The sequence below is a fragment of the Hylobates moloch genome, unplaced genomic scaffold (assembly GCF_009828535.3).
Source record: "Hylobates moloch isolate HMO894 unplaced genomic scaffold, HMol_V3 SCAFFOLD_16, whole genome shotgun sequence".
Lineage (NCBI taxonomy): Eukaryota > Metazoa > Chordata > Mammalia > Primates > Hylobatidae > Hylobates > Hylobates moloch.
In genome coordinates, this window is record NW_026652291.1 from 83,116,437 (window position 1) to 83,138,931 (window position 22,495).

Here is a 22,495-nt window from a genome sequence, read left to right on the forward strand (position 1 = left end):
TCCTGGATGATTCTTAGACTTTATAGACAATTAAAGGTAAAAGAAGAGTAAGAAACCAAATTTAATTAGAAGGATATCTTTAGAGAAAACTGTGAGATGCAACTTCTTCCAAACCCAAGGGGGAGAAAGCAGAACCTGTGTGTTTCATCTCAATCCTACTGAGGAGCTTTCCATGGGACCTGTCAGCTTCGAATTATTTTCCCTCCAATGTTGCCTGACTCATATCTGAAGAAACTAAAACCTGTGTGGCAAGAGAACAGAGGTAGTCCACTGAAATTTATGTGCTCTCATAGTCTATTGGTAAGCATTTCCAACAGACAGATGAGAGTCTCACAGGGAAGGGACATGACCATGTCTTGGGCTCTGTTTAGTTGGCTGCTTAGAGGAAAAAGGGAGAAGCCGTCAGCAGAAAGGGGGTAGGGGCACAGCAAAAGATGCTCAGGAAACGTGGCATATTCATGGACTCAGGGAAACGCCCATCACTGGACACCTCTTTCATCTACATAGACGTATATATCGCCTAGGTAGAGAAACTTTATAAGGGCCCATTAACATTTCACCAAGGAATTGGGAAAGCTTTAAATAGAGAAGATCTTCATAGCTCACTCTGAGCTAGGGTGGTCAGAACATACCTATCAGGCTGGGATTGGGCTAAGTGGAGAGGTAGGTGGAGAGGTAACAGACAAAAAAGTCAACTGTGCTCTATCTCCCTTTCTTACTTCAGGTCTCCAGCCCAAAGTGGACCCAAGTTGGGGAGGGGAGAAAATTTTGCATTAAATCAGACTTAGAGTTATTACTATTTTGGACCATGCATCCAAAACACTGAACTAAATGTGGGTTTGTGATTTGAATATACTACAGAACATTCAAAGAGGCCACTATATACTAAAATACAGTAATGTCTTTATATTTTGAACCATACATGTTCAACAAAGTGATGTAATTCATGACAGAAGAGAGATGTAGGCATTTCTAAATAGAATGAATCATGAAAACAGAGACCTTTACATGGAACTGACATATCTAACAGGAGTCTGGAAAGCATTGAGCTCAGGGCATACAACATGTAGCTAGGAAATCAATGTAACATTCCCTTCAGGTATATTAGGCAACTGCTTCTCTCCTAACTTATGAGAAATGTAGCTCAGTAACTGCAATTTCTTAAAAAACTATAAGAAAAGGCGTTGATGCTACATTAATAAATGTTCTCCCAAAGTAGTAAACCATGTGAGATTTGTATTCAGTTTCCTACTTCTTATCTACATAGAGTGTTATCTCCGTGATTTACTTTACACTATTCTCTTTTTTTAAAAACGTAGAATAAAGAATTTGGAAATGTTTCTTGAATTTTATTTCTGTCAGCACTCTACACTCTTATTCTGTGCATGGACATTCTCAAATGAGGATGGGAATTCCACGCACAAAATATCTTTGTGCTCACTCAGAAACCTGGTCCATGGATCCTGATTTAATTACAGAGAAGAATGAGAGGAGATAAACCTAGATTTCTATATCTACAGTATACACGACACAATTAATCTAAGACTCACAGAGGTCTACACATTCAGAAGGCTTGAAAATAATTTCTTTGATGTAATAAAAAGAAAACTGTTTTCCTTAACTGTATTTCTTGACTTCTGTGGACCACAAATCAGATGCCTCATATTATTGTAGTGGTTTTTCTCCCCACAGTTTAATCTAGGAACCTTTAAAACCAAGGCTACTTCTATATTCAGTAAGATTATATAAAAACTTGATATGATGAATTATGCGAATGCCACTGCTAAGTCCTACTGGCAATATGATTATGCAAATGTACACATCAGACAAATTAAAGGCATAAAAAGAAATCCTAAGATTGAAGAAATACATTTTTAAGGCTTTATTTCAGGTCTTTCATGTCAAAGTTGGAAACTTTCTTTTGTAAGGATACCGGTGAAACGTGTTAGGTAGGGTAGAGAGGAGAGAATCATCCTCTAGGCATATGTTTGTTGTTCACTGGGTTAGTCCCTTACAAAGGGTATATAAGCAGCACAGGTATTTTATACTGGACATTTTGCCAGTTGTAATACAGTTGCAAATGATCCCATTATGAAAATTAACTTCAATGCATCATTTTTCTCTAACAAGTTACTGTTCTTGGTAAACTAATGGAACAAAAGATTCTGCATTGTATCCATGGCACTTAAGGATAGATGTTACAGTACTTTAATATTACACTTTAATCATTATACTTTAATACTTCAACGCTTTAATCATCATAATTCAATACTTTAATAATTACAGCAAGATTTGGTAGATTATTTTATGCCTACTTAGAAAAGCAAGTATTTTTAAAGCAAACAAACAAAAAACAGAAATAAAACAAACACCGATGACAATACAATTTTTCTATTTCTTTTTAAAGAAAATGGGGTAGAGAGAGAACAGAATCCGGTTGCTCACTGACACAAGGCTTAAAATGAGCCCAATTTCTCAATACTAATATTTTAAAAATAAAAGTTGGATACTTCCACTGTGAATTCTTTGTTTTCTATATATTTCCATATACAATTCCTTTGTATTTCTATATTCCATAAAGAACTGTAAACTCCTTCGAGGGCAGACGTTTGGTCACTGATCTTTGCAGTCACACTTATGCATTCCTTACATTTGCTGAGTCCTTAGCATATGGTAGTTGTGCAGTACAAGTTCTTTAAACAATTGAAATAAAGAGCACATTTCATTGATTCTAGAATCCATCTTTATTTTTACATTTTAACAATTCTGAGATCAGAATGCCTCCTACATTCAATAGTCTACCATGGTTGCTATTAGTAATCATGACCTGACTTAAAAGAAAATCTCAGAGGCAGTATTTCTCCATAATTTGGAATTATTAATGCTCTTAATGACACAAGAACAATATCGTATAGCAAACCATGATCATCAATGACCCTGTAAGAAAAACTAATTTAGAAGTCGAGCTCTGAGTGTGAAGTATTATGAATAATCTATTTATTTTGCTTTTATTGGCCTTTTTATGTAGGCTAATAAATGACATGTTTTTAAAAAATCGAAGTATAAACCAATTTAGAATAGCTTTTTCAATAATCTTCTATCTCATACGACATTATGGTAGTTTAACTGACAGTATGTTTTATTTTGTTTTGATATATAAAATAATCGTACATGTTATAATTAATAAATATTGTATGGTATACAATTTTGTGGCAGATGTTATAACATGTACGATTATTTTATATATCAAAAAAATAAAACATACTGCCAGTTAAACTACCATAATGTTTTGATTTACACTGTACCTTGAAATGTTTTGAATAGAGTATACCTTTGTCAAATAGCATATTTCTAATAATTTGCATGACAACAGATAACTAAAACCACCACAATCTATACTGACAAAATCACAAATGTTTATCTCTATACATCTGATTGTGTTTTGCTTCCATCATAAGCAATTTTCATTTGCATGTTCAAAAGGTCATCTTCGGCATATGGATGTCCATTTTGACTTCAGAGGCCTCAGCGTCCACCCTCCACTTCCAACCCAGGACCATACCCAGTGAAGTGACATATGAAGAAGTATATGGTCTCTTTGTACATCTGCCTCAGAACTTCTTTCCATCTTCCAAAATGGAGAGAAAACATGCCTGAGTGGTGCCAGCATACTAGCTGGTAATGGCCACCTTAGAACAGCATTGCTACCTTTGACTTAGTGACTTACATCTTGCTTCAGTTCCTCAAATAAGCATCGCGTCTTCTATCTCTGACTTTTCTGTCTTTTCTCAATTTCAATCTGTCAAAACACTACTCGACCAATAAGACCTAGTATAAATGTTATTAGATATTCCCTAATAACTCAACCAGAAGTGGCTATACATTTTTTAATTTCTATATCTTTTGTTTATTCTTTTGGAACACCATATCATATGACTATTGATATATATTATTTTCACTATCTGACAGTGGAATCCTGAGTACAGGGTAATGTTTGCTAGATCTCTATATAACCTCACAATTTAAAGCCATGATTGTAATAGGCGCTCAATAAAAGTTTATTAAATTGATAAATTTACTGAATTCCTAAACTATTATACAATCAGTGTATATTTTACACAGTCAATGTTTTATGCTGTATGCCACATTTTTTCTTTCAATCTTTTTTTAGCTAACAACGTATTATAAAAAGCATTTGATGGTATCACTAAGAATATGTTATGAAAGCTATTCAATGCATATATAAAGCACTGTTATTAATCTTTAACCTGTTTAAGTTCCACTTATAATTACCCGCCGTTATTATTTATACATGATTTTTCTCTGTATTTTATAGATATATGCAATATTTGAGGAGGTAATTTTATATCAACCATTATTTGCTTTCTGAGAGCCTAACCTAGGAATCTATGCTGTAACATTCTCTCAGCAGACTTACCTCTCACAATGATGTTGGTGGACTTTTTTGCAGGGTTCCCCACGTTATTATTGGCAATGCAGCTGTAAGTACCAGCATCATCTGAGGTGATGGCAGGTATGGTCAAGGTTCCTCCATTCAAAACAGTCTTTTCAGGCAGAGTCCCAGAGGACCTGACCCAGGTGAGAGAAGGTGCAGGCTCTCCTCCTGTCGTAACACACACTAACGTTATGGCCTCTCCAGGATTTACAACTGTAGGGTCATCCACCAAGAGTTTAACTGACGGTGATGCTGAAAGACATAAACAGAAGAACATGCACCTGTTTAGATATGCTACAACTAGAATTCAACAGCATGCAATATATTGGTTCATTCACAAAATTAAAACGAAATATAGTCCTCTTTTGCCAAAATCATACCATATTACTCAAATTTAAGCAAGATTTAATGGTTTCATATTTTAATTAAATGGTACGAACATGTAGAACTGTATTACGAATCTTACACATAGAAAGGGGAAATAAAATTTATGTTTCCTGTATTATTGTTCTGAAACTGGAATAATAAGCGTGATTAAGGTTTTAAAACAAAATATCCCTTCTTTTTTAATGCTGACAACCATCTTCTGTTTTTGTCATTCCCAGTACAGATACTGCAGATATTCAGTCCTTGTATTTTCATGGTGAAGATGGTTATTTATTTTTTGGATCATTCTGAGATGAAATGATAAATTTTTGCAATCTGAATACAATCAAGTGACAGATAAAGTCATAGATCACCCAGGCTTTTACCATTCGGTGAGCCTGATTTTTGTTCTCGAAAGAAAAAAACAAAATCACCTAATTCTAATGCAGTGTCCATACTTCATCTCTAACCTCTTCACTCGCAAAGGTCTAGGCAGTGAGCTCCTATAAACATTGCTTTAAAACTTAGAAACAAACATTCGAGAGCTCAAACAGCCACCAAACCATGCTCGCCACTACTGTTTGGGTTATAACAATCCCTTACTGAAAACAAGCCTTTTGTAAGCTTTTAGGTTAAAAAATACAAAGATAAACACTCATTCAGTACAAAAAGCTGTGTGCAGCCTTTTCATCAAACACTCCAAATAGAAACTGTACAAAAACTTTATTCACATATAACACTTTTTTTTTCTGCTTACACTGCCGTGCTAGCCTAAATAATGCATCCCTATATAAAAGCAGGGGAAATACATTATAATGACATTTCAAGTCACACATTCAGAAATATTTTGTCAAAGTTACAGCTGTATTGTATGAAATCAATCTACATCAGAAATATTTAAACTGTTCAATTGTACTGTGTGTTTTTTTAATATATTAACTTCAGCTTAGAGTTGAGGAGTATTTTACTCAGAATAAAAGCTAGACTACTTGTGAAGTTCAAAATTGTCTGCCTTGTTTGAAAAACAAAAAGCCAGAAAAGGCAAGAAAATAATTCCACATTACAGTTCTATGGGAAAGACATGAAGTGCCTCTATGACCTTTTTAAACATCAATGGTTCATGTTGAGTCTTCTAACATCACTTTAAATAATATGGGAATTTTTAAAATGTCATACTATTAGCCCTTCTGAAGAGTTAACATGAAATTATAAATATTTATGATTGAAAATCTGTTGGGAAATGCACATCATGAAAAAAAGTATGCAAAACTTGCCATATTTTGGTGAAAAAAAGTCTCAAAGAGTTATTTAATGATAAAATGATGGAGGACAGTACTAATTAAATATTCCGGAAATAGATATTATACTTAATTAGTAATATATCATCACGAAGAGGTAAAGAAAATCTTTATAGCCTGACTTAAGGTAAATAGCATAATCATATAAAAGTATTTGATTAAAATATAATTATAGACATCTCCACATTTATATCATATTAACAAAGATTAATTTCTTTTACATCACATTTTAGTCAAATTAAAAGGCCCAAGGCCTAAAGGTCATTAACAGCATGTATTTGGACTGTGGACATACCCAATGGTGACATTAAGTCAAGGAATATTTGCCCCTGAAATTGATTTGCGTAGGATGAGTTGTTTTCTATTAGATATTATTTAACGACCAAAAGCTTAAGATACTTTCAAAGCTCAAAAAATAATGCATATATAACAAGATCACTGTTCTAACTATAATACATTTTACAACTACCTTCACAACATTATTAAAAATGTTTTCTTCCAAATTTGACTTGGAAACACAGTATTGCTCAAGTTAGTTTTATTGATGGTGGCACTTATTTTATCTGATTATACCTGAAATTAAAAATAGCCCAGATAGACCACAAAACAGCTAAGAATTTCAAGACTTTAAAAATATTTGTAGGCCGGGCGCGGTGGCTCACGCTTGTAATCCCAGCACTTTGGGAGGCCGAGGCGGGCGGATCACGAGGTCAGGAGATTGAGACCATCCTGGCTAACACGGTCAAACCCCGTCTCTACTAAAAATACAAAAAATTAGCCGGGCGTGGTGGTGGGTGCCTGTAGTCCCAGCTACTCGGAGAGGCTGAGGCAGGAGAATGGCGTGAACCCGGGAGGCGGAGCTTGCAGTGAGCCGAGATGGCGCCACTGCACTCCAGCCTGGGCAACAGAGCAAGACTCCGTCTCAAAAAAAAAAAGAAAATTTTGTATAAATTTTAATACCAAAATTTGCTAGCTTTAAATTTCAAAAAAGAGAAAAAAGTTGAAATCACTGTCATTTTGTTCTAGTATTTTACTTTTTATCTCATAAATATCAGCTTTTTAAAACTATAAGGCTTTGCTTCAGAACCGCAGACATTAGGATTTATCAAGCTTAAGTGTAAATCATGTTGTTGAGTAAAAACTGATATAGGAAAAACATAAAAATATTTCTGTCCATTAAAATACTTTAAGGAAAATATTTCATATTGGATGAATCATTTGCTAATTTGGGGGTATACAAACAGTAACACAGAACATTATAGGCTAGTCATTCTCTTCTTATAGGTTTACATAGCTACCCCTGCCAATTTTTTCTTCATATTACCTTGTATATTAGCCAGGCTACCACTATGACTCTTCAGCCAGATGAAAAGTGCCATGATTGCATTCTCTGAAGTATTATACAATGTGATAGTTAAGTGGTAAGAGTACAAATTCCAGAGTAAGGTACCTGGGTTCAAGTCTTGACTCTGCCATTTAATACCTGTGTGAACTTGAGCAAGTTCTTTGTCTTCAGTTGAGGGCCTCAATTTCCCATTGTTGAAATGGGGGAAAATAACTGTAACTATCTTGAAGTATTTAGATAATTTAACATGCACAATCTAAAGCCCTTTGAATAATAGCTAGTACGAAGGATGCACAAAGTGTTTTCTTTTGTCATTTATTTACCCTCACAGCCTGGTCCAGTGCTTGGAACTTAGTGGGTGCTTAATAAATATGAGTAACACGAGGCAGTAAATGGGAAAATGAATAAGTGAGTAACTACTATAAAATATGTGGTCACTATAGAACACAGTTATTCTGACTGCATACCACAGAAACATCTTGGCCATTTTGACTTTTGAAAGTCCTATACCATATATATAAAACAGATTTAAATATATCTCTACATTTCAAATAAATAATTATTAATATCGTTTTATATTTTTATTTGGAAATTGAAACTATTGTTTTTCAAGATTCAGCATTTTCCCAGGACCTTTAAAAGCTCATAGGCAAAAGGTACTATATCTATGTTAGCACTTGTGTAGGTAAGTGATATTTTTTCACAATGTCCTAAAACTGCCCAACCACCCTCAGTCTATCCATTACAAGCTTCTTCTTCTGCACTTATGTGGGTATATAAGACATGAAGAAAGATAAAGTTCATTTTACTAAATCGTGTACGTGGCCACATGTACGTGTTTAGCATACGTCTACAGCATGTGTTAATTGAATTATCTCATTACTATATAAGGATAAACATGGAAGGTCATAGAGGTCATAAATTCCCTTATTACCATGAAAAAAGTGCACTGTTCTAAAACAGTTACAGAATCTAAATGTCCATTGATTCATCACGGCAACACGTGACATAGATTATTAGTTTATTCTCATTGTTAAGTAATAAAAAATTAAACATGAAAACTGAAATGGGATAAGGAAACACTGGATGAGACAGTATGAAATATTTGAGATCTTCAACAAACCAAAATGAAAAATGAAAAACGTGAAATACATAAAGTAAAAAAGAGGGAATCTTTCCGATTAAGCAGAGCATTTATATTCTAAATTATAGATTATTTTAAATGTTTTATAGTTTGTGTCAAATCATGGCTCCAATTACATTAAAATAATTCCAACTACACCACCAGCTGTAAATATTCTCTATGCATGCAGTGCTTAAAAATGACTATGGTGCCAGTCAGAATAGGAGGCTGGTAGTCTTCCAACATGTAATAATGGAAGGCACAGGTCATGATAGACATTGCCACAGAGATTTGAGGCTCCTCATCAAGATGAGTACGCCAGTGTTCTAGCATGCTTGACGTGCTCTGCAGTGGGAATACTTGATGAATGGAGGGACGATAGACAGACAGACAGACAGACAGACAGACAGATAGAAAGAATTGGTCCTGGAGAGGCATAGCGAATTCGAATGACAAGAAAATAAGAGAAGAGAGAAAGAAAGAGAAAGAAAGGAAGGGAAAGGGGAACAAAAAGTCTGTGGTTTCTATTTTCCAAAATCATAAACTCTTAATAGAATTTCAATAACTGCAACACAGAAAGTATATTTTAGAAAATATCTTTGAGAAAAAGGAATTCTTCCTATGTCCCCATAAGCACCTCTTCTCCTGGCAAACAAAGTTTTCTCGGACTGAGCAACAGACACTTCAGTGGGTCCGAGAGAGGAATAACTGGCCACTTGACCCCTACACCAAATCCCAAACATTTGGATACTCAAGGTCATAGGAGACCAGTTTGTCCCTCCCTATTTGAGGTCACTGAGTGTGGCTGCCTATATAGACAAGGACATAGTCGTCTCATGGAAAAGACTCCATGTTCCAGGAAAACAGCACCGAGTCCCACAGTGGTGGAATGGAGGGAGCAGAGAGATCAGCTAGCACTAAAAAGTGCCAAAACAATAGGAATGACAGAAGTCTCAGGAAATCTATGCCTGTCAAAGGTTCAGATCTCATGCTCCAGGCCTTCGCACAACAGCATCTCCTAGAATTTAAATTAAGTGGGAATTCCAAATTGATAAAGTTTTCTAAGGTTATGGCAGAATAGGGATTTGAAAGAAAAAATAATACTGCATTATGAAATAGTAGAGACAGATATATATTTTTCAAACCCAAGTATGTATACTGGGGCTCATGCCCACCAGAAATTGTAGTGATTCAGTTCCTCATGACGTCTTCTGGGTGTGTGATGCAAATATTTTATTTGGCGTTAACTAATAATACCTTATGTAGAAAGAAAATACTATTTTAGCAGAAGTCATTGACTTCTTAGGTGCTTTGTTTTTGCCGCTACCTAACATAATAGGTAAACATGAAGATAAGCATCCTTTTTAAAATCTGAAAGATACGGTGTTAATCATCTTTACATTCTTACAGACTTTGCCTCTCTGTAGATCTGGAGCATTTAATTACGAAAAAGGAACCCAGCTTTCCATCCAGACTCTCAGCAACTTAGTATAAAGCAGTTAACAACTGTATAAACCTGCCAGCTACCTTGAATTAGAGATATTCTAACTTAAGCTGAAGACTTTTTTTTTTTGAATGGAAATAATCTGAGTATTATAAAGTAACCTAATTCACAGAGAAGACTGTGAGGAAGGAGAAACACACAGACACACACAAACACACACACACTAAATAAATAAATAAATAAATAAATAAATAAATAAATAAATAAACAAACAAACAAACAAAATAAACTCCAATTTTAAAATGCTCAGGTAGGAAATATCTGCTTAGTTTGAATCCCCTTAAAAGCAGGTCCTGGCACAGCAGTTCATTTGGGCTGGGATCATAGGAAACATACTGAAGAAGCAGAAAAGGGCAAAACAAGGAAGGAAGAAAAGTCAGTAAAGGGGCACTAATGAGCAGGTTATCACTGTGGGAAACCTGGCTCCCTGCTGCTAGGAACCCTCTGAGAGACCAAGTCAAGGGCATCTCAAAGCTCTCTATCTAAAGAACAAGGAGCCTGGCTCAGGTACTTATCCATCAACTCCTATCCCTCATTAATCGGGAATTATCCTCGGGGCCTTAACTTTCCCATCTCATGCTCTGGCAGAACACATTCCTGCATTCAGTGAAAGTTCTCAGATCGAAGAATAAATATGCAATCTGTCCAAAGAAACTGCAGTGACCTCCAGGCCAGGACAAGAGCAAAGGCAAGACACCCACTGTGTGTGTGCTATGACTTTGTTTCCATGTAAATCCAGTGATCAACGAGTGGCTACATGGAGACAACGTGAAAAGAGTAAAGAAAGAACAAGGAAGGGGTAGGTGGTAAGTGAAAGCACCATTATCCATCAAGATATGGGTGAAAAATGAAATAATGAGAGTACAGTATGAATCTAAGAGAGACGAGGTAAAAATACACAATTAAGTTTCTCCTTCTGTTCGTGACTCTACATTATTTAAACCATAGAACATATACATATGCTAAGGAAACTAAATCCAGCTTGTACGTAGAGAAACATGCTTGAACTGTGCTTACAGATTCAAGGAATAGAAAAATATTTCTCTTGGAAGAACTAGTCACTTCACTGCAATGAAGATATCACTGTATTTTCATATATTTCACTGAAATTCATTTTCAACATGTATTTCATTGAAATATAAGTAGCAGTGAATATTTCACAAAATAAAGATGAGATAACATATTAGAAGTTGATATGAAAACTCAAAATAATCTACCGATTTATGTGGGGTTATTATTCAAATACTATCATTCACATATTGATTGATTCTCATGAAGCCCAAGATTGGTATCACGCTGGGAAATTCTATTTACAATGGTGCTCTAGGAAATAACGATATCTGAAATTGTATTCATAAAGTTTTTAACGTAGGAGTAAACTTTTGCTACAAATATTGACGCCAACATGCATTTCTCATTACTTTAATATTCACAGGACAGACATTTATGGAAATGATTGGGAAGGCAGAATAACTGTTCCTTTTCGGAAAATTGCGTAACTTTTAGGAAGAGATGTGATTCATATGACCATGGGTCCTAAATGAGAGATTCCCTAGATGGGTTTCGTTTGCCTGGCACAGTGTCTGTTGTCGTTGTTATTATCAGTGAATGAATGCCTTTGGGCATTGCTTGTTCTCCCTAGTACAATATGTTCCCTATCCATTCATTCGTAAGTATTTCTACAGCATCTACTATGTATCAGGCCGTGTGAGAGTAAGCTGTGATGTATCAGCGAACAAAAGAGTCAAAGAATCCCTGCAGTCAGAAACTTACAACTTAACAAGAAGAGAAACAGCACACTCCACATGATTCTCCTTGTCTTAACTGACTTTGTATGTTTACTTCACCTGCCTGTTCTCTGAAGTCAGATGCATGTATCATGCTTGACTGGGATGTTTCTGTCATCAGAGCACAGTGAGCAAAGAAAACTGCCAAAAGCTACATTCTTCAGTAAACTAAGACTTCACAAAATACAGTAAGCGACACTTATGCTGGAATCTAATCACTGAACAATATAAATAGAAAAGCTAGAGAAACAGAACTTGTGTTCTAAGGTGAGCAAAAGTCAATGAAGCAAAAAAGATGATCCCCGTGTATAAGCTATACCAATAGTTGGGGTACTGACACCTAGCAGCTTGGAAGGTCTTTATAAACACTGACAACGTATGGTGAAGAAAAAAATTGGCACTACACATATCTCCTTCCCTTGATTAACAATCCTTTACTGTTCTTTCCAACAGGTGAGGTCCTGGCAAACTTGGTCTCATTCAAGTTTACAGGAAGCTGGGCATTCACTTGCTGCAGAATCCCAGAGGGTCATCTCCCACAGAGAGAAAAATCCAAGCTAAGCATTTCCAACTGAAGTATTAACAAATAACATAAAATTGTCCTGTTATTAATGGAAAACACCAGAATTTTAAGCACAGTACTAGATTGTAAAGACACTTTCACCACAAGATCAGCAAAGCATGAACTTTCTATTTCTTCTGCCTGGAATTCTCTTCCAGTGCTTCTCCACGCATTAAACCAGTCATCAGGCAATTTATCATGCTCGAATAACAATAACAATTCTTCACCAAAATTTCCAACTTTTGTCCAGACCAACTTAGTTGCTTCTTTCTTTGTGTGAGAATAGCTCTTTATAACACCCCCTCATTAGAACATTTGCCCCTATACTTTCACTGTGAGATATTTAGGAGTAGGACATCAGAAGAATATCTGACAAAGAATAGGTGCTCAATAAAGTTTTACTGAATAAAAGAAAGTTGAATTTAAAAATTATTAAACCAAAACTCCACCTAAGCTCTGAGTATTCATCAAACTTAATTTAAAATGATCAAAAGGCCAGGCATGATGGCTTATACTTGTAATCCCACACTTTGGGAGGCCGAGGCAGGAGTAACACTTGAGGTCAGGAGTTCAAGACCAACCTGGCCAACATGGCAAAAATATGCCTCTACGAAAAATACAAAAATTAGCCAGGTGTGGTGGCACAGACCTGTAGTCCCAGCTACTTCGGAGGATAAGGCACGAGAATTGTTAGGAGCCGGGAGATGGAGGCTGCAGTGAGCCGAGATTGTGCCACTGCACTCCAGCCTAGGGAGATAGCAAGACTTTGTTTCAAAAACTAAAGAAAATAAAACAAAATAATCAAAAAAACCTACAAACACTGTGAAATAGTGTGACAGATGATAAGAATTTCATGAGCCATTTATTGACAAATTCTAGTTATGACAACGTGCAAGTTCTTTCATTGTTCTACCCATTTAAACTTACCTATGTTTTATATTACTAACAAGGAGATGGCAAAGCATTTATCTATCAAAATGTAACGCACCACTCACAAAAAAAAAAAAAATACAGGGTATTGTTTGCACTCCTTTGTACTTATTTCTTCATTTATACCATTGAACATTATTTTTAATAAACCGTGTAACTCAGCCGAATATTGACTCTGAAACCGAAATAAAGGCTACGTGGCTTTTTTCACAAAAGGGCTAGTAGGTATATACTTTAATGGGGATTTAGCAAATTAGTCAAGATTTAAAGCTCTTTTCTGAGTGTGAAATAGCAACAGCAGAAGAGATAAAGACATCACCTCTAAGACCATCTGGTGTTGATCTCATAGCTATAGTTTTTACTTTTTCATTTTGTACCATATGGAAAGGTACTCTCCTACTGGGAAAAAGATTTTGTCTGAAAAAGATTAATTTTCTTTTTCATAATCCATTCTGGGGACACTTTATCACAGTGTAATATTTTGAACACCTTTATGACTCTGTAACATTACTTTATAGAAATTTTGGCTAACATTTATTTACAGCCAATCTTAAAGAATAATGTTGAATAAATTTAACTCTGCTGGGCCTCTGTTCGCTCTTCTAAAAAGTGAGAAAATGCTGTTACATAATTTCTTTCTTTTTTTTTTTTTTTTTTGAGACGGAGTCTCGCTCTGTCGCCCAGGCTGGAGTGCAGTGGCACAATCTCGGCTCACTGCAGGCTCCCCCTCCCGGGTTCACGCCATTCTCCTGCCTCAGCCTCTCCGAGGAGCTGGGACTACAGGCGCCCGCCACCACGCCCGGCTGATTTTTTGTATTTTTAGTAGAGACGGGGTTTCACCGTGGTCTCGATCTCCTGACCTCGTGACCCACCCGCCTCGGCCTCCCAAAGTGCTGGGATTACAAGCGTGAGCCACCGCGCCCAGCCGAAAATTCTGTTACATAATTTCTAAAGAATTGCTTAGAGCAAGTTTTTATCACGATTAGGAAAACATCTGTGCATGTAGCCTCTTAATCTATGATATATCTATGTTTGGCTACTCAAATGTCCACATTGGTTCCGTGATATAGCAAACATTAAAAATCACATCAGGAGCTTAATTAGCTAGGCCAACAATTACTACCAAATAAACGCATTGTAAATTTAGAGATGTACGTATGTTCTATTTTAAGAAAAAATGCTAATTCAACATAGATTTATTAAGTACCAATTGCATACCAGGCATTGGAGATGTTAGAAAAAAAACAGGCCAAAATCCTGCCCTTGTGGAGTTTGTAATTAAAAGGATACAATTGTAGCCCTTAAAAAGTCCTAGACATTCTCCAAAAGCTTTGCATATACTAACTCATTTAATTATAGGAGATAGGTACTATTATTACTTTATTTTAATTTTTACCAAACTGAGAAACCATTTAGAAACACTTTTGATAACCCCTAAGTCACACAGCTAGTGAAAGGTGAAGCTGGGATTCTATTCTAGGGAATCTGGCTTAAGATAAATGTAAAAGGCTGTAGGTAAACTCCAATGCAAAATAAACAAAGTTCATGATTTCCAAGTTTGAGGGAATATTTGATGATATTTAGGCCAAGAGAAGAATCAGTGCTGCCTCCCTAACAGAAAGAAGGAATAGCAGTGATGCCATCTAGTATATTATGAAAAAATTGGATTGAGTAAAAACAAACTTGATTTGCTAGTCAGAATTGCAGAAATATTCACCATCCAAAATAGAAGTTGAAAAGGATTTGTGAACCACGTAAGTCATAATTACAAAGCCTAAATCCTGAAGTGTCCGTGGAAGAGGTTCTTAAGCCATTGTTCTGGATGTGTTCACATCTCACACATACAAAACTTTTTAATTGGCTCAGTGATTTAAATTCTCAGAATCTAAGGGTAACGAGGAGAAATTTAAAATGGAAAGACTTCTTGAGGCATGAAAATGGAGAGCAACAGCAGCAGCTGGTAATCTGCCAGCAAGAAAAGAGTGAAAGAAACAACGATCTACTATAGAACAGTAAATGGGGTCACAAAGAACAATATTAACCTACCTTCCATATGTTTCAACTATCACCCCAAAATGCCAGATTAAGAAAGATAAGAGGTAATACACTTCAGCAGCTAGATGTTAGTAGTAAGATGAAGATTTTGAGACACAAAAATTACATAGTTCTCCGAGGAAGAGCCTGACAAGGATGTAGATTGTCTGACTGCAGAGCTCATGCTCTTACTTTCTGCCCAGGCTAACTCTGTATCACGGACCTGTAATATGAACAATGAATCGGCTAAGTTGAAAGGACTGAGATGAGGCACCTGGAATGCAGAACAATGGCAAAGTTCATTCAACACTAAAAAAAAGCAGGGGAGGAAAGAAAGATAAAAGAAATGGGGAGAGAAGAGAAAGAGTGAGGAGAAAAAGGGAGACAGAATAAGAAAATTTTTTGCTTATGCTTTTTTAAAAAATATATTATTTTAAGTTCTGGGATACATGTGCAGGACATGCAGCTTTGTTACATAGGTAAACGTCTGCCATGGCGGTTTTCTGCACCTACAAACCCATCACCTAGGTGTTAAGCCTGGCACTCATTAGCTATTTATCGTGATGCTCTCCCTCCCCCTACCCCTCAAGACAGGCTCTAGTGAGTGTTGTTCTCCTCCCTGTGTCCATGGGTCCTTATTGTTCAGCTCCCACTTAGAAGTAAGAACATGCAGTGTTTGGTTTTCTGTTCCTCATTAGTTTGCTGAATATAATGGCTTTAAACTCCATCCATGTCCCCGCAAAGAACATCTCGTTCCTTTTTATGGCTGCATAGTATTCCACGGTATATACATGTACCGCATTTGCTTTATCCAGTCTATCACTGCTGGGCATTTGGGTTGATTCCATGCCTTTGCTACTGTAAACAGTGCTACATTTGTGTGCATATATCTTTATAATAGAATGATTTATATTCCTTTGGGTATATACCCAGTAATGGGATTGCTGAGTCAAATGGTATTTCTGGTTCTACGTCTTTGAGGAATCACAACATTGTCTTTCCACAATGGTTGAACTAATTTACATTCCCACCAACAGTGTAAAAACATTCCTATTTCTTCACAGCCTCACCAGCATCGGTTGTTTCTTGACTTTTTAATAATCATCATTCTGACTGGCAATGAGGTGGTATCTCATTGTGGTTTTGATTTGCATTTCTCTAGTAATCAGTGATGTTGAGTTTTTTTCATATGCTTTTTGGCTGCATAAGTATCTTCTTTTGAGAAGTGTCTGTTCATGTCCTTTGCTAACTTTTTAATGGGGATGTTTTTCTCTTATAAATTTGTTTCAGTTCATTGTAGATTCTGGATATCCACTGACCCCACAGAAATACAAACAACCATCAGAGAATACTATAAACACCTGCATTCAAATACACTAGAAAATCTAGAAGAAATTAATAAATTCTTAGACACACGCACCCTCCCAAGTTGAACCCCTGAGTAGACCAATAACAAGGCCTGAAATTGAGGCAGTAATAAATAGCCTACCAACAAAAATAAAATAGGCCCACGACCAGATGGATTTACTGAAACTATTCCAAACAATAGAGAAGGAGGGACTCCTCCCTACTTCACTTTATGAGGCCAGCATGATCCTAGTACCAAAACCTGGCGGAGATACAATAAAAAAAGGAAACTGCAGGCCAATATCTCTGATGAACATCCATGTGAATATCCTCAATAAAATACTGGCAAACTGAATCCAGCAGCACATCAAAAAGCTTATCCACCACGATCAAGTCAGCTTCAACTTGCAAGGCTGGTTCAACATACACAAATCAATAAACGTAATTCATCACATAAACAGAACTAAGGACAAAAACCAATTGATTATCTCAATAGACACCGAAAAGGGTTTTGATAAAACTCAACATCCCTTCATGTTAAAAATGCTCAATAAACTAGGTATTGGTAGAACACACCTCAAAATAGTAAGAGCCACTTATGAAAACCTCACAGCCATTATCACACTGAATGGGCAAAAGCTGGAAGCATTCCCCTTGAAAATCGGCACAAGACAAGAATGCCATCTCTCACCAATCCTAATCTACATAGTACTGGAAGTTCTGGCCAGGGAAATCAGGCAAGAGAAAGAAATAAAGCGTATCCTAATAGAAAGAGAGGAAGTCAAACTGTATCTATTTGGAGATGACATGATCCTATATCTAGAAAACCCCATCATCTCACCCCTAATGCTTCTTAAGCTGATAAGCAACTTCAGCAAAGTTTCAGGATACAAAATCAATGTGCAAAAATCACAAGCATTCCTACACAGAAACAGTAGACAAGCAGAGAGCCAAATCATGAGTGAACTCCCATTCACAATTGCTACAAAGAGAATAAAATACCAAGGAATAAAATACCAAAGGAATACAACTAACAAGGGAAGTTAACCTCTTCAAGGAGAACTACAAACCACTGTCCAAGGAAATCAAAGAGGACATAAACAAATGGAAGAACATTCCACGTTCATGGATATGAAGAATCAATATTGTGGAAATGGTCATCCTGCCTAATATAATTTATACATTCAGTGCTATTCTAATTAAACTACCATTGACATTCCTCCCAGAATTAGGAAAAAACTACTAAATTTATATGGAACCCAGAAAGAGCCCATATAGCCAAGACAATACTAAGGAAAAAAGAACAAATCTGGAGGCATCACACTACCAACTTCAAACTATACTACAAGGTTACAGTAACCAAAACAGCAGGGTACTGGTACAAAACAGACACATCGACCAATGGAACAGAATAGGCATTTCTGAAATAAAACTGCACATCTACAACCATCTGATCTTCGACAAACCTGACAAAAACAAGCAATGGGGAAAGGATTCCCTATGTAATATATAGCGCTAGGAGAATGGGCTAGCCATATGCAGAAAATTGAAACTAGACCCCTTCCTTACACCTTATACAAAAATCAACTCGAGATGGACTAAAGACTTATATGTAAAACCCCAAACTACAAAAACCCTAGAAGAAAATCTAGGCAATACCTTTTGGAACATAGGCATGGGCAAAGATCTCATGACAAAAACGTCAAAAGCAATTGCAACAAAAGCAAAAATTGACAAATGGGAGCTAATTAATCTAAAGAGCTTCTGCATAGCCAAAAAAAAAAAATACCTATCATCCAAGCCAACCTACAAAATGGAAGAAAATTTTTGTTTATGCTTTTAGGGTATGCTATAAAATATAAGAAGTGGACAAAAGGACAAAAGTGATCGACATTTTGCTGAATATACTCTGGACTAAAGGGCAGATAAAATAAAAGCATTCAAATTATATGTAAATTCATACTTAACACATTCAAGCATTACAACTGTCAATTACTTTTAATTCCAGAAGTAATTTTATAAAATACATTAAGAATATAATATCTTGATTGCCTGAGTTGGGTTACAACTCAGACAAGTACTGTGTCATGTATACCTCAAATCTTACCACATACTCATTACTAGCTCATGTCTGGGATTGCTGCTCTACCCTCTAATGCATATGTGTGCACTGAAGATGTCTGGATGAGGAGACTAATTCTAGAAGGCAGAGGTGCCTCAATAAATTAAGGCCTTCCCTAAGAACCCCGAGAAATATATAGATTTTGTCTTAAAAGTTTGTGTGAGATATTTGCTTTTCAGGCACAGATATATCAAGTTTTTTTTTATTTCTATGTTTTTATTGATATGCCTTCTACATAACAAAGAGGGGAAAAAGAGAAAGAAAAAGATTCAGAGCATAATTTGTTAAAAAGAATTGTATCACTCAACATAAGAAAATCAATTAATATGATATGCTACATTAATAGAATAAAGGATAAAAATCACGTGACTATCTTAATAGATGTAGAAAAAGCATTAGTCAAAATTCAGCACCCTTTCATGATAACTCTCTCAACAAACTAGGAATGGTAGGAAATTACCTTAAATTAATAAAAGCCTATATGTAATTCCCACAGATAATATCATATTCAGTGTGAAAATCAAAAAGGTTTTCCTATAAGGTCTGGAATATGGAAAGGATGCCTGCTTTCACCACTTCTTTTCAACACAGTACTGTTAGTCCCAGCCAGAGTAATTTGGCAAGAAAAAAGAATAGGAGGCATTAAAACTGGAAAGGAACTAGTGAAACTGTCCCCGTCTGCAGAACATATGATCTTATTTATAGTAAGCCCTAAAAACTCTATGAAAAAATACTTCAGGAAAATTGCAGGATACAAAATAAATGTACAAAAACCAGTCCTGTTTGTACTATTAACAACAAATTATCTAAAAAGAAAATTTGAAAAACCATCACATTTACAATAACACCAAAAAAATAAAATACCTGGGAATAAGCTTAACTACAGAAGCAAAAGGCTCATATACTAAAAACTACAAAACATTGGTGAAGGAGGTGAAACAGGACACAAACAAATGAAAAGACTCACATTTTATGGATTGGAAGACTTAATATTGTTAAAATGTCCATACTGCCCAAAGTGATCTACAGATTCAATGCAATCTTGTTTAATATTCCAATGGTATTTTTTACAGAAATAGAAAAAAATTCTAAAATTCATATGGAACCACAAAAACCACAAATAGCCAAATCAGTCTTGAGGATGGAGAACAAAGCAGGAGGTGGCACACTAGCTGCTTTCAAATTGTATTACAAAGCTATAGTAATCAAAACAGTAGAGCGCTGGCATAAAGACGGACAAATAGACAAATGGAGCAGAATAGAGAGCCCAGAAACCAATCCACAAATATATGTTTGACAAGCGGGTTAAGAAAACACAATGGGGAAAAGAGAGTCTCCCAGACAAAGACAAGAAGTGTTGGAAATAGTGGAAATCCATGTGCAAAAAAAATTTAAATCAGATCCCTAACTTATACGATACACCAAAAGCAACTCAAAATGGACTAAAGGCTTAAATATAAGACCTGATACCCGGGCGTGGTGGCGGGCGCCTGTAGTCCCAGCTACTCGGAGAGGCTGAGGCAGGAGAATGGCGTGAACCCGGGAGGCGGAGGTTGCAGCAAGCCGAGAGCACGCCACTGCACTCCAGCCTGGGCGACAGAGCACGCACTCATTATATATATAAATATATATATATATATATATATATAAGACCTGAAATTATAAAACTACTATAAGAAAACATAGAAGAAAAGATTCATTCCATTTATCTTGGGAATGATTTCATAGATATAACACAACAAGCATAGGAAACAACAACAAAAATAAACAAGCGGGACCACATCAAAAAAAAAAAGGTTCTGCAAAGAAAAAAAAAATAGAGTGAAAAGACAGCCTATTAAGTGGGAGGAAAAAAATGCAAACCATATATCCAATTGAGATTAATTTCAAAATATTTAAGGATATCCCAAAACTCAATAGCAAAAAGAAAACAAACAAAGAACAAATAACCTGATTCAAAAATGGGATAAAGATTTGAGCAGACATTCTCCAAAGAAGACACACAAATGGCTAAATATATGAACACATGCTCAGTGTTACAAATCATAAAGGAAATGCAAAACAAAATCACAGTAAGATACCAACTCACACCTGTCAGGATGACTACTACTTTTAAAGAAAGACAGTAAGTGTCAGCAAGGATGTGAAGAAATTGGAAGCTTTGTGCAATGCAAACTGGTGCAGCTGCAATGGAAAACAATATAGAGGTTCCTCAAAATATTAAAACTGTGTCTACCATACGACCCAGTAATCCTACTTCCAGGACTGCTTATTTTTCCAAAAGAAATGAAATCAGGATCTCAAAGACCTATTAGGATTCCTATATTCACTGCAGCTCTGTTCACTATAGTCAAGAGGTGCACACAACCTAAGTGTGCATCAACTGATAAATGAATACAGAAAATGTGGTATGTACATATAATATTATTTGGCCTTAAAAAATAAGCAAAGTCTGCAATATGTGACAAAATAGATGAGCCTTCAGAACATTATGCTAAGTGAAATGAGCCAGAAAGACAAATATTGCATGATTGCATTTATATAAGGTAGCTAAAGCAGAATCACAGATTCAGATAAAGTAGATTCATAGAATCATAGAATCAAAGGGTGGAAATGTGGCTATCAGGGGTTGAGTGAGGAGGGAAATGAGGAGTTACTAATCAACAGGCATAAAGTTTAAGTCACGCAAGAAGAATAAGCTCCAGAGATCCGTGGTACAACATTGTAATTATAGTCAACAATAATGTACTGTGCACTTAAAACTTTCGTAGCATATATTTCATGTTGACTTCTTACTGCAATTAATAAAATAAAATTTTAAAACCATGTTTTAAAAAATAAATGTGCCAAGGAGAGGGATTTAGTTCCAAGTTTTGCATGCAGTTAGAAGCCAATTTACTGAACTGAATTACAAGGCCATAAAAAAGTGTTTTACCTGAATAAAATGGCAATTTTAAACTACAGACCTCGTAGTAGGCGTCACTACTTATTGACTTACCATAAATACTTAATGCTGCTTAGTACTGCTATCACAGATCTAATTTCAACAAGAGCCAATTCAAGCCTAACTATTCAACGAGGTACATTTCTTATCAGGGATTTCAGACATCCAGAGCAGATAGTTGCCGTGTTCTAGGACAGTGCTGCTGCATGATAAAGGAGGTATTTATTTTTTGAATAAGATAATACTGTAATGGAATACATATAGAAGAACTAAATAGGTTACTACACAAAATGGAATATTGCTTAAGGAAATATTAAAAAGCAATAAAACCTTTTTAAACTATTTTTAAATGAAGCATAAAACATTGGATCACCTCTGAATTCACTTCCTCTCTGTCAATATTTTATTTCTCGAAGCTACTGAAAATACAGCTTTCAAATTCTACTTCTGGTATTTTCAATACAGATTGTGGTACCATCACATTTCTCTTTTTTATCTAATTAATGAGCTACTGAAATATCCTTGTAGAGCAAAAACAAAAAATACCATTTGTTTTCAAGATAGAATTATTTTATGTTTTCCAAGTTCTTAATGTCTATATGTATTGATCTGCCTATTTAACTCTCCGATGACTTGAAAGTTAGACCCATATTATATATGCTTTTTTTATTAAAAAA

The 22,495-nt window shown here is 35.7% G+C and overlaps 1 protein-coding gene across 2 annotated transcripts in view; it reads right to left on the reverse strand.

Moving 5' to 3' along the window:
* MDGA2 (MAM domain containing glycosylphosphatidylinositol anchor 2) overlaps positions 1-22,495 on the reverse strand; it is an 836,747-nt gene that overhangs the window by 242,165 nt on the left and 572,087 nt on the right. For both annotated transcript variants that reach the window (XM_032179359.2, XM_032179361.2), the window contains exon 6: positions 4,439-4,708. In XM_032179359.2, coding sequence (XP_032035250.1) covers positions 4,439-4,708 — 270 coding nt within the window. The remainder of the gene's footprint in view (positions 1-4,438; positions 4,709-22,495) is intronic.